At 40.2% G+C, this 16,172-nt stretch overlaps 1 protein-coding gene across 1 annotated transcript in view; it reads right to left on the reverse strand.

Moving 5' to 3' along the window:
* IQUB (IQ motif and ubiquitin domain containing) overlaps nucleotides 1-16,077 on the reverse strand; it is an 83,871-nt gene extending 67,794 nt beyond the window's left edge. Inside the window, exons 1-2 of the mRNA XM_055590812.1 lie at nucleotides 15,346-16,077; nucleotides 1,138-1,550 (exon numbers count right to left, since the gene is read on the reverse strand). Coding sequence (XP_055446787.1) covers nucleotides 1,138-1,546 — 409 coding nt within the window. The 5' untranslated portion in view covers nucleotides 1,547-1,550; nucleotides 15,346-16,077. The remainder of the gene's footprint in view (nucleotides 1-1,137; nucleotides 1,551-15,345) is intronic.
* Nucleotides 16,078-16,172: the final 95 nt, after the last annotated feature.

Consider the following 16,172-nt stretch of genomic DNA (forward strand, 5'->3'; position numbering starts at 1 on the left):
CGTGTTTGAGTGAACTTCGGGAGATGGTGATGGACAGGGAAGCCTGGCGTGCTGTGACTCATGGGGTCGCAAAGAGTCGGACACGACTGGGCGTCTGAACTGAACTGAACTGAACCGAAACTTTTCATGGCAGTGATTTCCTAAGCTTTGGGAAGGGAAACTGTGTTCAGGAATCTATGAGCCTCAGAAAGTACAGGACCAAGACCACTTCTTTAAAGCACCACATGTTTGTTATAAACTATAATCATAATTGAAGTAATATCAAGAAATGATGCCCAAATTTATACCAAATAATGAAATTGGGGGATAACAGCATCAATTAGGTATAAATGAGCTTGATTACTTTCTCCTCCTCCTCCTTTATATTCTTTACTTGAGGGATACACCACCCAAGAGCTAATACTTCCCTGGAAGCCACATTTTACCAGCCAGACTAAGCTGCTGTTATTGTTAAGTGATGGCCCATATTCTCCACTCTATGGATGGAAACTTTCTCAAAACTTATGAACAACGAGGAGAAGGAGATGTCAGTTGTACCACCCAAGCAGAATTCTCTGTGTAACCCACCTTCTTGCTGCTCCCCTTCTGCTGTGCTACCAGCAGCGTAGTAATAACTTCTAAATGCCATGCCATCAACATTACGTCTTTAATATTAATCCATAATGAAAGACAACAATAACTTTTCTGAAGCTGAATATAAACTGAATATAACACTAAGAAATATGGAAATACATAAGAGCAACAAGATATGTGGAATGAGCACTATAGAATAAACTAGAAAAATACGGTGTCAAGTTCCCATCCCACCTGTTGCTAGCTATGTAGAACGAATTCCAAAATGGCACACAAAAGAATTACAATTATACTCAAAAATTTCTCCCTAAACATTTAAAGAATCTATTTTATTTGGGAAAAACAGATTAACGATTACTTTAGAATTTATTGATTTTCCTTTATTTAAGGAAAGTAAATACTGCAGCATAGAGGAGAAGCTTCACACAAAATTAAAAGATTCATGTGGCTCAGCCACAGAATAGGATAAGGGAGTGGGAAAGTAATATCAAGTATAAAATAAATCGACAAGCAAAAAACAAAAATCAAGGCAAAAAAAAATAGTCTGTCTTCCCTAGGTAATACCTGTTGCTAAAGAATCTTTCGTTGATATTCTCAGAGATTCCTTCACAGCCTTTACTTTTTCCATAAATGTCAGAGACGCTTGTGAATATGGTCTGGCTGACTGCACTGCACTCCCAGATTTCGCTAGAGAGCCTCCACCATCTTCAGCTTGTTTAGCTGTCATAATGTCATCCGTGAGTTGCCCGACATCGTTCAGTTCCAGGCTTGAAACGCTCTGGTCACTCAGGTCAACGAGTTTTCCACGGCCTCCGCTAGATGGATCTAGTTCAGATCCATAGTCTCCAGTTCGATCTGACTCCGGAACCTCTTCCAAGGGAACTGGAATACTGATAGACCCCAGAGCATCCTCTCTTTCTTCTGATGAGTCAACAGCATTCTGAGAATCAGCTTCTTCCTCCTGGTCAGACATTGTCCTGAATTGAAAAAATAAATAAATATATTCACTACACACAAAACTTCTACACCAAATATAAAATTAATTGCTGGTATACAGTAATGCTTATAATATACTATAATGTGGCTCATTATATATTTAAATATTCTCTTAGTAATGGCATTAGGTAAAAAACATTGGTGAATTTTTAATTAAAACACCACAGAAAGTAAAAATGTATACCAAAAAGAGAAGCTCAAAACACAATAAATTTGAGAGAAATCTTCTGTGAAGAAAATAATTTTAAAACATTCTAAAATATACTGTCATCTCTTATTCAATGACCAATCAATTCTTGTGAAAAATTTTTTCAATAACTTTTTCTAAAATATTTATTTATTTGGCAGCACTGGGTCTTAGTTGTGGCATGTGGGATCTTTTAGCTGTGGCATTCAAACACTTAGTTGTAGCATGCAGGATCTAGGTCCCCGACCAGGCATCAGACCCAGGCCCTGTGCACTGGGGGCATAGAGTCTCCGCCACTGGATCACCAGGGAGGTCTCTATAACCTTTTTTTTTTTTTAACACAAAACTAACATAGGACTTATGCTTCTGCCTTACAATTGAATAGAAGCATCAAGAAACCTGTTATCTCCATATCAACTATATGCTGGAAAGTATACACTGGGCTTCCCTGGTAGCTCATATGGTAAGGAATCTGCTTGCAATGTGGGAGACCTGGGTTCGATCCCTGGGTTGGGAAGACCCCTGGAGAAGGGAATGGTAACCCACTCCAGTATTCCTGCCTAGAGAATTCCATGGACAGACCATGGGGTCGCAAAGAATTGGACACAACTGAGCGACTAACACACACACACACACACTCTATACAGCTTTGTTCTCACAAACTCTAGCAGAGGTATCCAGTGACCTCTGCCCACAAAACACACATCAACAAACAAATGTGGGTTGATCTTGGAGCTCACTAAGGCCTTAGCCACAGCCACCAAGGGCTTTGGCTTGGGGGTCAGTGTGACAGTATACAGAAGGTTGGGCCAGGGTGGGCCAGAGCCTCCCAGAGCCAGGCTTCAGAGGCAGGAGCTGAGCACTGAGGCCCCAGGGTGGCCAGGAGCCTGCCTATAGACGCTGCCAGGAAGAGGGGATGGGAAGGTGGACTTGAGGCTGATTGCTATGGCAGCAGCACAGGGAAGATTACAACTTGAAACGGTAGTGAGATGGGAAAGCTGTGTTTGGAACTTCTACTTTAAACATAGATCCTTATGCAGATAAAATTTTTTAAAAAAGAAAAATTAAAAAAACAAAAGAATACCTAGAATAAAAATGTATACTTGTTGAATTTAATGAATACAGCATTAAAGCTGAAGAGAGAATCAGTAAACTGGAAGGTAAATGAAAAGATTTTATGTAGAATGTTGCAAAGAGATATGATATGAAAAATATGAGAGATTAAGGGCCATGAAAAAAAGAAAGAAACAAAGTCTAGCATATATTTTTAAGCATTTATTAATATCTTGCTTTGAGCTAAGAATAGCTTTGTACTGTTAAAATAAAAAACAAAAAAGAGTGTAAAACAGAGACTGCCTGTGGCCTGTGAAGCCCTTTTCAGAAAAAGTCTGCCAGCCTCTGATCTGGCATATGGAAAACTGGAGTCCTAGAAGAAAACAAAGAAAGAAAATATTTTAAAAGCTAATGGCTGAAAAATTTTTAAAACTAATTAAAAATATGAATCTACAGGTCCAGGAAGCACAATATAAAAATATACCTAACAAGATAAATAGAAATAATTCATATCTATAAAATATAGCAATGTTATATAACATTGCCATAATTATGTATATAGTTATGTGTTATAACTAAATTACAGAATAACAAAGATAAGATCTGAAAAACAAACAGTGATAAAGGACATAGCATCTTCTCTTTGACTCATATTAATCTGGTGGCATTAATGAAAAGGAAAGAAAAATGAAATCATTACAAATTTCTCATCAGAAAAATAGAAGTCAAGGCAATAATGGACTAATTAAAGAAGGCAACTATCAACCCAGAATTGTACACCCAGCAAAACTACCTTTAAAGGAGAAAAACAGAAACATTTACAAGCAAGTTATCACCAAGATACCTGCTCTAAAGGAACTTTTAAAGGATATGCTTGAGGAGGAGTCAAATGGGCCAAGTGTAAGTCTAAAGTGCAAGAAGGAAAGGCAAACAAATAAATCATAAACCTAAAGGTAAACCCGGGCTTCCCTGGTGGCTCAGAGGTTAAAGCGTCTGCCCCCAATCCGGGAGACCCGGGTTCGATCCCCAGGTCGGGAAGATCCTCTGGAGAAGGAAATGGTAATCCACTCCAGTATTCTTGCCCGGAAATTCCCATGGACGAAGGACCCTGGTAGGCTACAGTCCACGGGTCGCAAAGAGTTGGACACGACTAAGCGACTTCACCACTACTATGGGTGAAAGAGAACTCGCTCAGTCGTGTCTGACTCTTTGCGACCCATGGACGGTAGCCTACCAGGCTCCTCCGTCCATGGGATTTTCCAGGCAAGAGTACTGGAGTGGATTACCATTTCCTTCTCCAGAGGATCTTCCAGACCTAGGAATTGAACCCATGTCTCCCGCATTGCAGGCAGACGCTTTACCGTCTGAGCCACCAGGGAAGTCCAAGTAAATCCTGTCAACACAAAATAAAAATAGCAGAAAATTAAAATATGAGACAATAATAACAGTTAACTGGGAAGGGAAAGATGAGAATAAACTATTATCAATTCCTTATACTGTTTACAAAATTGAGATATGATAGTCTTAATCCTAGATACTGTTAAATTAAATATGCATAGTTAAATTTCAAGAACCAATAAAAGAACTGAAATAAAGTTTTAAAATTCCAGAAAATTAAGGAGAAAACAAATGAAATGAGACAAAGTTGAACAAGTTTTTAAGAAGTTCAAGAAAACTCTTTATGCTGTCACCCACCCACACACACAAAATCTTCCTTTGGATTTTTTTTTTCTCCTATAACAAAGTTTAGTTCCCTGATTAGAAAGAAAGCAGCATAAAGAAGGCTTAACTCCTAGCAACATAATTATCTGCCTTTTTTGGAGAATCTGAGGTAATGCTTTCTATCTGGTGGGTCATTCTCCCTACAAAAAATGGCCAAGATGGCATCTTCTAAATGGCAATAGTAACAAATCAATAACTTCTGCTATTCAAAAAAGACAACTAGAAGAATCAAGTCAAACCATACACTCAGATGTAATTTTTTGCAAAACTCATATTTCATAAAAGACTCATATCCAGAATATATGGGGGCATCCCTCATGGCTCGGATGGTGAAGAATCCACCTGCAGTGCAGGAGACATGCACTGGGTCAGGAAGATCCCCTGGAGAAGGGAATGGCTACCCACTCTAGCATTCTTGCCTGGGAAATCCCATGGACAGAGGAGATACAGTCCATGGAGTCACAAAGAGTCGGACATGACTAAGCAACTAACCACAGCATGATCCAGAACAAATACAGAATTCTCAAAACTCAATAGTAAGGAAAAAAAAAAAAAAAAAAAACAGTGAAAAAACATGAGTAAAAGATTTAAACAGATCCGTCACAAAAGAATATACACAAAAACACAAAGAAGCAGGGCCAGGACAAGACTGAGACAAATGAGGCATCTGCTCTGCCCCATATGTATTTTTGTGCCTGAGAATAAATGCCACCTAAAATTTTCAATCTAATTGCCTCAGTTTCCTCACTCTAATCCTGACCCCAAGGACAATCACATGAAAAGATGCTCCATATCATTAGTCAGTGGAGAAATGAAACTTCAAAACACAATGAGATTCCAAATTATTCCAAAAATAATTTCAGCCCAACAATAACCAGTGAGTATAAATATGAGTGGAAAACTCTTGTATCTTGATAGTGAAAATGAAAATGGATATAGCATATGAGGTAACTGTCAGCTTTCTTGTAAAATTAAACACATATTAATCATATGACCCAGCAATTCTGTATCCTTTACTCAAGTGGAATGAAAAACTACAATCACTCAAAACCTCCACAAGCGTGTGTGCTCAGTCGTGTCCGACTCTTTGCGACCCCATGGACTGTAGCCCGCCAGGCTCCTCTGTCCATGGGATTCTCCAGGCAAAAATACTGGAGTGCGTTGCCATGCCCTCCTCCAGAGGATCTTCTCCACCCCGGGATCAGCTGAACTCTGATCTCCAGCAGCTCCTGCATTGAGGCTGATTCTTTACCCCTGAGGCACCAAGGAAGCGCCAACACAAAAGTTATTAAAGGTTTTATTTTTAATTACCAAAGACAGGAAACAACACAAACATTCCTTAGCTGAGGAATGAATAAACATACTATGATGCATTCATAAAATGGAATACCCCATCAATAAAAAGGAATAAACCACTGATACAACAACATGGGTGACTCTCCAATGAATTATGCTAAATGAAGAAGCCAGTTCTAATGGCTACTTACTGTATGGTTCCCTTAGGTGGAAAAAACAAAGCTCTTGGTTTGAAAGCTCTAGAATTCTCTGGGTAAAGTAGAAAGTGAGCCCGGTACACAGCAGGTAAGGATAACTGAAGAAAGAGGCAGACCACTTCAGACTATTAAGTGGCAAGGAAACTTATAAAGAGGATTGACTTGGACAGCCTAAAGAGAGTAAATCTCAACATCCATCGCCAAAATTCTAAGAGTTTATGAGACCTTAACTGGGTTCAGCCATAGTATACACTTTCGTTGGTCTCAATAACACATCCCTCATTGAGGAGCAATGGGGGAAGGTACATTCCAAGGACTGGAGGGGGAAAGAGTCTCCAACTGCCCACTTGGGTAGTGAGTAAACCCGCAGTCATGTCCTTTCAATGACTTCCAACAAAAGCACATTCCACTATATACAATGTTACAGACACAACTACATATTTGTATATGCTCAGAATACTCTGGAAGGTGAACTGGAGGGCAGGGAGTTGGGGAACATATGTGGAAGGCAGATTTTCACTGTTCATTCTCTTCACTGTTTAAACTTTTAATCATTCTCTTTACTGTTTGAACTTTCTCTTTACTGTATTATTATGTATTCAAGCGTAAATGTTATCATCTTTTAAAAACTGTTTAAAAAGAATAAATACTCTGACTGCATACAAAAACGTTCCCCTTTCACCTACAATGTATATTTTGTTGCTATAGCTAAGCTTAAGTAGTAAGACAAGGATCCAGCTTTCAGTTCAGTTCAGTCGCTCAGTAGTGTCCAACTCTTTGCGACCCCATGAATTGCAACATGCCAGGCCTCCCTGTTCATCACCAACTCCCAGAGTTCACCCAAACCCACGTCCATCTAGTTGGTGATGCCATCCAGCCATCTTATCCTCCATCATCCCCTCTTCCTCCTGCCCCCAATCCCTCCCAGCATCAGAGTCTTTTCCAATGAGTCAACTCTTCGCATGAGGTGGCCAAAGTACTGGAGTTTCAGCCATAGCATCATTCCTTCCAAAGAACACCCAGGACTGATCTCCTTTAGAATGGACAGGTTGGATCTCCTTGCAGTCCAAGGGACTCTCAAGAGTTTTCTCCAACACCACAGTTCAAAAGCATCAATTCTTCCGCGTTCAGCTTTCTTCACAGTCCAACTCTCACATCCATACACGACTACTGGAAAATAGCCTTGACTAGATGGACCTTTGTTGGCAAAGTAATGTCTCTGCTTTTGAATATGCTATCTAGGTTGGTCATAACCTTCTACCAAATAGCTTTGTTGCGTTTTTAAATTTTTTAAGAAGTGCAGCAAAGACCTTAGGTGGAGAGAAGTGAAAGAGGAGAGTCTGGAAGCGCTGCTGCTGCTGCTAAGTCGCTTCAGTCTTGTCCGACTCTGTGCCACCCCATGGACTGCAACCTACCAGGCTCCTCCGTCCATTGGATTTTCCAGGCAAGAGTACTGGAGTGGGGTGCCATTGCCTTCTCCGTCTGGAAGCGCTCTACTTACTAAAAACTGTAAATGGCCACAAAGATGGCTAAACCGTTTCTAATACGAAACCTGGGTTTTACACACGTCTTGCTTCTCTATTACTAACCATGATAAGCACTTGGGGTTGGAGGTGAGGTAACCTCCTAGATTGATGCTGCTACTTCCATTCCCAAATTATAGATCCGGAGCCAGAAAAGGAACCAAGTGATGGGATGCTTTGCACAGTTTTTTAGGCAAAGGTGGAACATTCCGGACTGGCCAGTCCCCATGGACCAGTCTGCTTCACCCCTCACAGAGCCCTCAGAGTCCGGCGCCTTAGCCACCCGCTCAGAGTTGGTCTAGGGATCGGGCCAGTAGAGAGCAGCCAGAACCTATCCTCCTACCTGACCAACAAACGCAGTTACTCGAGTGGAAGCGGTTCCCCCGGCTCCTAGAAAGCAGAGTCCACACCTGCCGAATTCTGTTACCGGCCGTTTCCTAGCAACGGTCCTGGTACCACCCCCCCCCCTCCCACTAGGACACAGTTCCCGCGAGAAGAGGCGGTGCCCGCGCTGGAAGGGTGGGGGTTTGGGAGAAGACCGAGAGGAGGGGTGGAGCCAGGGAGAGAAGGGGCGGAGAGAGGGACTGAGGCCGAGGGAGGGGCGGGGTGAGGGAGCGAAGGGGTTTGTTACCTGCTCATACTTTCAGGCATTGGAGAAGGAAATGGCAACCCACTCCAGTGTTCTTGCCTGGAGAATCCCAGGGACGGGGGAGCCTGGTGGGCTGCCGTCTATGGGGTCGCACAGAGTCGGACACGACTGAAGTGACAGCAGCAGCAGCATTACCTAGATACTAAACTGGTTCTGACAGTAACCACTCTCTAAGATGTCTTTTTATACTTGTGATATGACACGATTCTCCAAAATAAATACTGACATCAATCTGCCCTTTATGAAAAATCAAGGTTAGAGGAAATATAACTATGAAATGAAGTGAAGACCTAGGCAGGTACAACAGCAGGTGCCTACTTGCTTTTGTTAAACTTGGAACTTGGCTCTTGCTTCCCTGGCAGCCAAAGACAAAAGCGAGATAGGCGCTATTAAATAATTCCTCTTTTAAGTCTGAAGAAGCAAAGCTATTGTTAATCACTGGATTATAAAAGAATTATTTTCTATCACTATAAATTCCTTCGATTGAATTTATAGGTTCTTAAAGAAGCACATATCATTGAGGGAAAGGATCAATTTTATTTCTAATGTAAATTTAGCAAAAAATACCTCATGTGCTTCATAATAGCTAGCATTTATTGTGTTATTTGTTGCTAAGTACTTTACCTATACTTCTAATTTAATTTTTACAAAGATTTTATTAAGGAAGAACTGCAATCAGCTTCCTTTTTCTAAGAAGGAAACTAAGGCCCAGAGATGTTTGCTGGAGGAGCCAGAAATAAACCCAAGCAGTCTGACAGCACAACCTCCATTTTAAACCACTATTCTATGCTGCCTTTGACCTAACACTCTTTGACATTTAAAAAGGATGTAAGATTACATATGACCCAGATAATCACAATGGTGTGATCACTCACCTAGAGCCAGACATCCTGGTTTGTGAAGTCAAGTGGGCCTTAGGAAGCATCACTATGAACAAAACTAGTGGAGGTGATGGAATTCCATTGAGCTATTTCAAATCCTAAATGATGATGCTGTGAAAGTGCTGCCTCAATATACCAGCAAATTTGGAAAACTCAGCAGTGGCCACAGGACTAGAAAAGGTCAGTTTTAGTTCCAATCCCAAAGAAAGGCAATGCCAAAGAATGCTCAAACTACTGCACAATTGCACTCATCTCACACGCTAGTAAAGTAATGCTTAAAATTCTCCAAGCCAGGCTTCAGCAATAGGTGAACTGTGAACTTTCAGACACACACGCTAGTAAAGTAATGCTTAAAATTCTCCAAGCCAGGATTCAGCAATAGGTGAACTGTGAACTTTCAGACATTCAAGCTGGTTTTAGAAAAGGCAGAGGAACCAGAAATCAAATTGCCAACATCCACTGGATCATTGAAAAAGCAAGAGAGTTCCAGAAAAACATTTCTGATTTATTGACTATGCTAAAGCCTTTGACTGTGTGGATCACAATAAACTGTGGAAAATTCTTCAAGAGATGGGAATACCAGACCACCTGACCTGCCTCTTGAGAAACCTGTATAACTGGACATGGAACAACAGACTGGTTCCAAATAGGAAAAGGAATACGTCAAGGCTGAATATTGTCACCCTGCTTATTTAACTTATATGCAGAGTACATCATGAGAAACACTGGGCTGGATGAAACACAAGCTGGAATTAAGATTGCCGGGAGAAATATCAATAAGCTCAGATATGCAGATGACACCACCCTTATGGCAGAAAGTGAAGAACTAAAGAGCCTCTTGATGAAAGTGACAGAGGAGAGTGAAAAAGTTGGCTTGAAGCTCAGCATTCAGAAAACGAAGATCATGGCATCTGGTCCCATCACTTCATGGCAAATAGATGGGGAAATAGTAGCTGACTTTATTTTTGAGGGTTCCAAAATCACTGCAGATGGTGATTGCAGCCATGAAATTAAAAGATGCTTACTCCTTGGAAGGAAAGTTATGACCAATCTAGACAGCATATTAAAAAGCAGAGACATTACTTTGTCAACAAAGGTCCGTCTAATCAAGGCTATGGTTTTTCCAGTGATCATGTATGGATGTGAGAGCTGGACTCTAAAGAAAGCTGAGCACTGAAGAATTGATGCTTTTGAACTGTGGTGTTGGAGAAGACTCTTGAGAGTCCCTTGGACTACAAGCAGATCCAACTAGTCCATCCTAAAGGAGATCAGTTCTGGGTGTTCATTGGTAGGACTGATGTTGAAGTTTAAACTCCAATACTTGGGCCACCTGATGTGAAGAGCTGACTCATCTGAAAAGACCCGGATGCTGGGAAAGATTGGGGGCAAGAGGAGAAGGGGATGACAGAGGATGAGATGGTTGGATGGCATCACCAACTCAATGGACATGGGTTTGAAAGGACTCCAAGAGTTGGTGATGGACAGAGGGGCCTGGCGAGCTGCGGTTCATGGGGTCACAAAGAGTCGGACACGATTGAGCAACTGAACTGAACTGATGGAGGCAATCTTATACAACTCAGTTTTACAATATAAGCCTAACTTAATTGGTAAGCTTCCCAGGTAGTCTACATAGGTTGCAAAGCACATCAAAATCACACACATACGCATACATATATTTGTGTGTGTGTGTATATGTATGTGTGTGTGTGTGTGTGTGTGTGTGTGTGTGTGTGTATAAATAATGAGCTTCCCTGGTGGCTCAGATGGTAAAGCGTCTGCCTGCAGTGCAGGAGACCCAGGTTCGATCCTTGGGTTGGGATGATCCCCTGGAGAAGGAAATAGCAACCCACTCCAGTACTCTTGCCTAGAAAATTCCATGGACTGAGGAGCCTGGTAAGCTACAGTCCATGGGATCACAAAGAGTCAGACAGGACTGAGCGACTTCACTTACACTTTCATGTATATATATACACACATAGATACACAAGTATATGATTGTTTGGTTATACAAAATAAATGTAAATGCAAGCTGAAAATAACCAATCAGAAAAAAGACCCTCAGTTCTGGAGATGGAAAGGTAATTCAAAATACCATTTTCCATTTTACTTTTCACAATAAATCTATGCAGTTTTCTCAGGATTTATTGCCCAAAATAACTTACCACTGTTTCTAGTGAAATAGGAATCTGCTTTTATCTCAGCCTTTATTTATTCAATAAACATTTCTTTTAGTTTTACAAAGATGCCATCTAGTGGCTTTATGAAATCAAGCATTTCAAAATAATCCCATTGTTATGTCAGGCTAAAATACATTTTGATGTAAATGATTGAATTAGAGAAAAAAAGCATTAGAAGAATTTAGGCGAAGGACCTGAAAATTATCCTTTGGAAATAATCATTATGAACTGAATTTGGATCATAATACCTTCATGAGCTTAAGAGGCTAGAAATACATAGTCCCTTTTCTGAAAACTTAAGGGACAAATGTGTTTGAAATCTGGTTCTTTCAGATTTTTGGTGTGCTCAGTTGTGTCTGATTCTTTGGGGCCCTATGGACTGCAGCCCGCCAGGCTCCTTTGCCAATGGAATTTTCCAGGCAAGAATACTGGAGTGGGGATCCATTTCCTATTCTATTTTGAATGGTAATATGAATATATACTGGGCTTCCCTGGTGGCTCAGATGGAAAAGAATCTGCCTGCCATGCAGGATACCCAGATTCGATCCCTGTGTCGGGAAGATCCTCTGGAGAAGGGAATGGCAACACACTCCAGTATTCTTGACTGAAATATTCCATGGACAGAGGAGCCTGGTGGCGGGCTACAGTCCACAGGGTAGCAAAGAATCAGACACAACTGAGTGACTAAAACACACACGGATATATACTGTATATTCTGTAAAACATTCAACAGGTCTGGGGAAATACTCCCAAATCAAATATATTAATACTTCTGTGGCAAAATATATTCATAATCACATTAAAGTGGCATAAAGACCATAAACAGCCTCCTATCAATGCAATCAGGTTTTACTTGCAAATGAGTTGTGAAAAAACTTTCCATTTAAAAAAATTTTTGGAGTTTATAATTTAGACAGGGAATTTACCCTAAGAAAATGAATTAAGCCTCCTTTTCTTATTGAAGAAGTTAAATGAAATGTTCTATCATAAAATAGTAATGTTTATCTTTAAAAATGGCTAAAATGTTCACTTGAAAAAGAAACCAACATATTTGAAGAGTATGAGAAACCCCTAAGATACTTTTCAGCTAGTTGTGTATAGAAGGAAGCTAATCCACTACACATTTCATGTAAGCACACAACAAAAATTGAGCAGCTAATGTAAGCTGAAAGACCATTTGGAAAATTCATTAGTAGTGCATAGCAAGCTAAACTTGAGCTTTATATGTTCCAAATTTTTTTAATTTTCTATCTCACGTTTCTATATGTGCTTTGCATGTTCCTGTCCCTCTGTCTCTGTGTTTATAAAAAGCATGTGTTGAAATGTCCTTATTTTCAGCCTGGTCCCTTGTGTGACTCTCGAGCACTGCCATTCCATGTCATGTCATTTTAAGTCTTAGACCAGTCAGAAGAACCTAGAAGACTAGAGGAAAATGTCTTCCTCCTTGACATAGTCAAAGTGGGAATGTAATACAGGAATTGAATTATTGATGGGGACTGGAGAAATTTATTTGTATGTTTTTATTTAGAAGTTATTAGCCACTTCTTATTGGAGAAGGAAATGGCAACCCACTCCAGTGTTCTTGCCTGGAGAATCCCAGGGACAGGGGAGCCTGGTGGGCGGCCGTCTATGGGGTCACACAGAGTTGGACACGACTGAAGCGACTCAGCAGCAGCAGCCACTTCTTAGTGAAGGAAATCATGAGAAAAATAGTGAATTGGAATAGGCTTTCCTTAAATCCTAATTGTCTTAATACAATAAGTTTGTTTTCTTATGGGGTGGCAGTGCTCAAGAGACACACAAGGGATTCAGGCTGAAAATAATGACATTTCAACACATGCTTTTATAAACACAGAGGCAGGGGAACGGGAACATGGCTGGCTTAAAACATTCAAAAAACAAAGATCATGGAATCCAGTCCTATCACTTCACAGCAAATAGATGGGGAAGCAATGGAAGCAGTGTCAGACTTTATTTTCTTGGGCTCCAAAATAACTGCAGATGGTGACTGCAGCCATGAAATTAAAAGATGCTTGCTACTTGGAAGAAAAGCTATGACAAACCTAGACAGCATATTAAAAAGCAGAGACATTACTTTGCCAACAAAGGTCTGTCTAGTCAAAGCTATGGTTTTTCCAGTAGTCATGTATGGATGTGAGAGTTGGACTATAAAGAAAGCTGAGTGCCAAAGAATTGATGTTTTTGAACTGTGGCATTGGAGAATAATCTTGAGAGTCCCTTGGACAGCAAGATCAAACCAGTCAATCCTAAAGGAAATCAGTCCTGAATATCCATTGGAAGGACTGATGCTGAAACTGAAGCTCCAATACTTTGACCACCTGATGCAAAGAACTGACTCACTGGAAAAGACCCTGATGCTGGGAAAGACTGAAGGCAGGAGGAGAAAGGGACAACAGAAGATGAGATGGTTGGATGGCATCACTGACTCAATGGACATGAGTCTGAGCAGGCTCCGGGAGTTGGTGATGGACAAGGAAGCCTGGCCTGCTGCAGTCCTTGGGCTTGCAAAGAGTCAGACACAACTGAGCTACTAAACTGACTGAAGACACAAGAGAAAACTCAGATACATTTTAATAATATGTATTCATGGAAATGACCCAGAAACACCTAAGTAACTCAACCAAAATGGCTAAAAACCTGACATTGCATACCATCTTCACCTAAAGACAAAAGAGAATACAGCAGGTGTGGGTTGGGAATTCATGGGGAAGACAGCATTTCACAAGTATATAGAAAAACAAATGTTTGGTAAATGTTTGTTAGGCCATGCAGAGTAGGACACTGGAATTTTAACAGACTTTGCTAGGTTCCTCCCTGTCTGCACACCTAGTTTGTATTATAGTTATGTATGGTGATAGCTTCCTTCAAAATTTCTTCCTGAGTCTTTAGGCCTTGTTTTCAGCTCAAAATAATTGGCATACCAAAGAGACTTAGTGGGGTAGCATGTTTTACTCCTCTACAATTTGTGACTTCTATTTAAAATAAACCTCTTGATCCTCCTCTAAACCAACTCTTACCTTCTCATTTACTTTTGTCTCATAAAATTACTGTAATTGTATTTTAGGCTGTAATCCCACTGAGTACTGAGCTTCAAAGGAAATTCTGCCCTCAAATGCAAAATACTCATGGTATGTTCAATGATTTGCTGTTCTACCCTAGACCCCAGAACATGCTTGCACCGGTGGTTTCTTTAACTTCTATTTGTTGATATAACCATAGAAGCTGGAAGAAAAAGAAAAGGCTGATATTAGCCTACATGTGGGAATTTTCTTCTATGGAGCACTGTTGATATTCTCCCTTAGAAGAATAAAAAAAAAAAAAAGTGAGATTAGCAACTACCTTCCAGTGATTGAGGTCTGATATATTAATAGATAACTGGGGAATTGGCAAGGGTTTAAGATCTAATGTCCTCTTTCTGCAGTTAAAGAACATTAAGTCCTGCAAGACCTAAAGATTTTGGCCTCTTGAGAATAATGAAAATGATCTTCAATTTATGGAAGAGTACCTTGTGAAACAGGACACAGACTCTCCGGAATACCATCTTGCTTGTCAGAAGGCATTAGAAGAGCTGGTCCTGTGGGAAGGCTCATTTGAAAAGCCTGCTGAAGCACCAGGTAAAGGACCTTAACATCTGAAGGCAACCCAACAAGTCTTGCCCTTGTAGTATAGGTCCCCAAATCTGCTACAGGAAGAATCTGGTGACAAGACCAAGGTGGATCTGAAGGAGCAGCCTGGAGCAAGTGAGAGGCAGGCCCACAGCTGGGTTGACCACAGAGAAGATGGTCAACTTCTTGTTGACCCACTTGTACCCCACTTTGCAAATGTGGACCAGGAAGCCCTCACGGAAGCCAGCTCAGACATGGAGGCCAACAGGTTGCTCACTCCTGGCCCCACCAGCAGCACAGAATAATGTTAGTTGCCTTCGATGGTGAAATAAATAAAAAATAAAAATACTACCTTTGAAGGTAAGAACTACCAAATTTAAGTATTTACAAATGAGAGGCAGCTATTAACAAAAACAAAAGGTGAGGACAAATGAAAAGTCATTTTATTTTTAACCTTAAACTTACCAAACTGCTTCTTTCTTTGAACAGCAGTTATCTTCTGTTTGATATCCAACTGCACTTACACTGAAAAGTAGTGAAAACTACTTAACGATTCCACTTTGAAGTTATAAGCATACCACTAAGATGTTTTGAATATAAGTTTATCTGTATGTCATTTCCTTGGAGAAGGAAATGGCAACCCACTCCAGTGTTTTTGCCTGAAGAATCCCAGGGATGGGGGAGCCTGGTGGGCTGCCATCTATGGGGTCGCACAGAGTCGGACACGACTGAAGCAACTTAGCAGTAGCAGTAGCAGTATGTCAGATAAACTTTAGGAACTCTTAGTGTCTCTTCTTTTACAGAAATTCTCTATCCTGATATATTTTGGTTATCAAGAAAACTAAAGACTAAGGGCCAGAAAACTAATTTCCTTAAATGAGACAAAAGGAAAAGTTTTTCCAACTACTACTATAAATAAAAATCTTTCTTTCAAATACCAAATCAATTTTCCCAAGTGTACGATGAATTCTAATTTGATGGTTTCTTCCTTACTACTTCACTTTAAACAGTGACCTATTAATTTGTTTAAACAATAATAATTATCTATTCTGTTTTTCCAGAATAAAAAATTAAATCATCTGTTGAAGATACTACTAAAAATACTTCACCTTTCAAATACGGCCCCTACACTGATGATCTATAGGAATTTTTCCAATTAAGTTTCAATCTTCCCACAACCTGTTTTTTTTTTTTTTTTTTTTAATTACCTTTGAAATAACTTGAATGCTTTACAAATCAAAAACTGAATTCACAAATTACCATCATCAACTTTAACAAGTCACTTAAATGTG

The sequence above is a fragment of the Bubalus kerabau genome, chromosome 8 (assembly GCF_029407905.1).
Source record: "Bubalus kerabau isolate K-KA32 ecotype Philippines breed swamp buffalo chromosome 8, PCC_UOA_SB_1v2, whole genome shotgun sequence".
In the NCBI taxonomy this organism is placed as follows: Eukaryota; Metazoa; Chordata; class Mammalia; order Artiodactyla; family Bovidae; genus Bubalus; species Bubalus kerabau.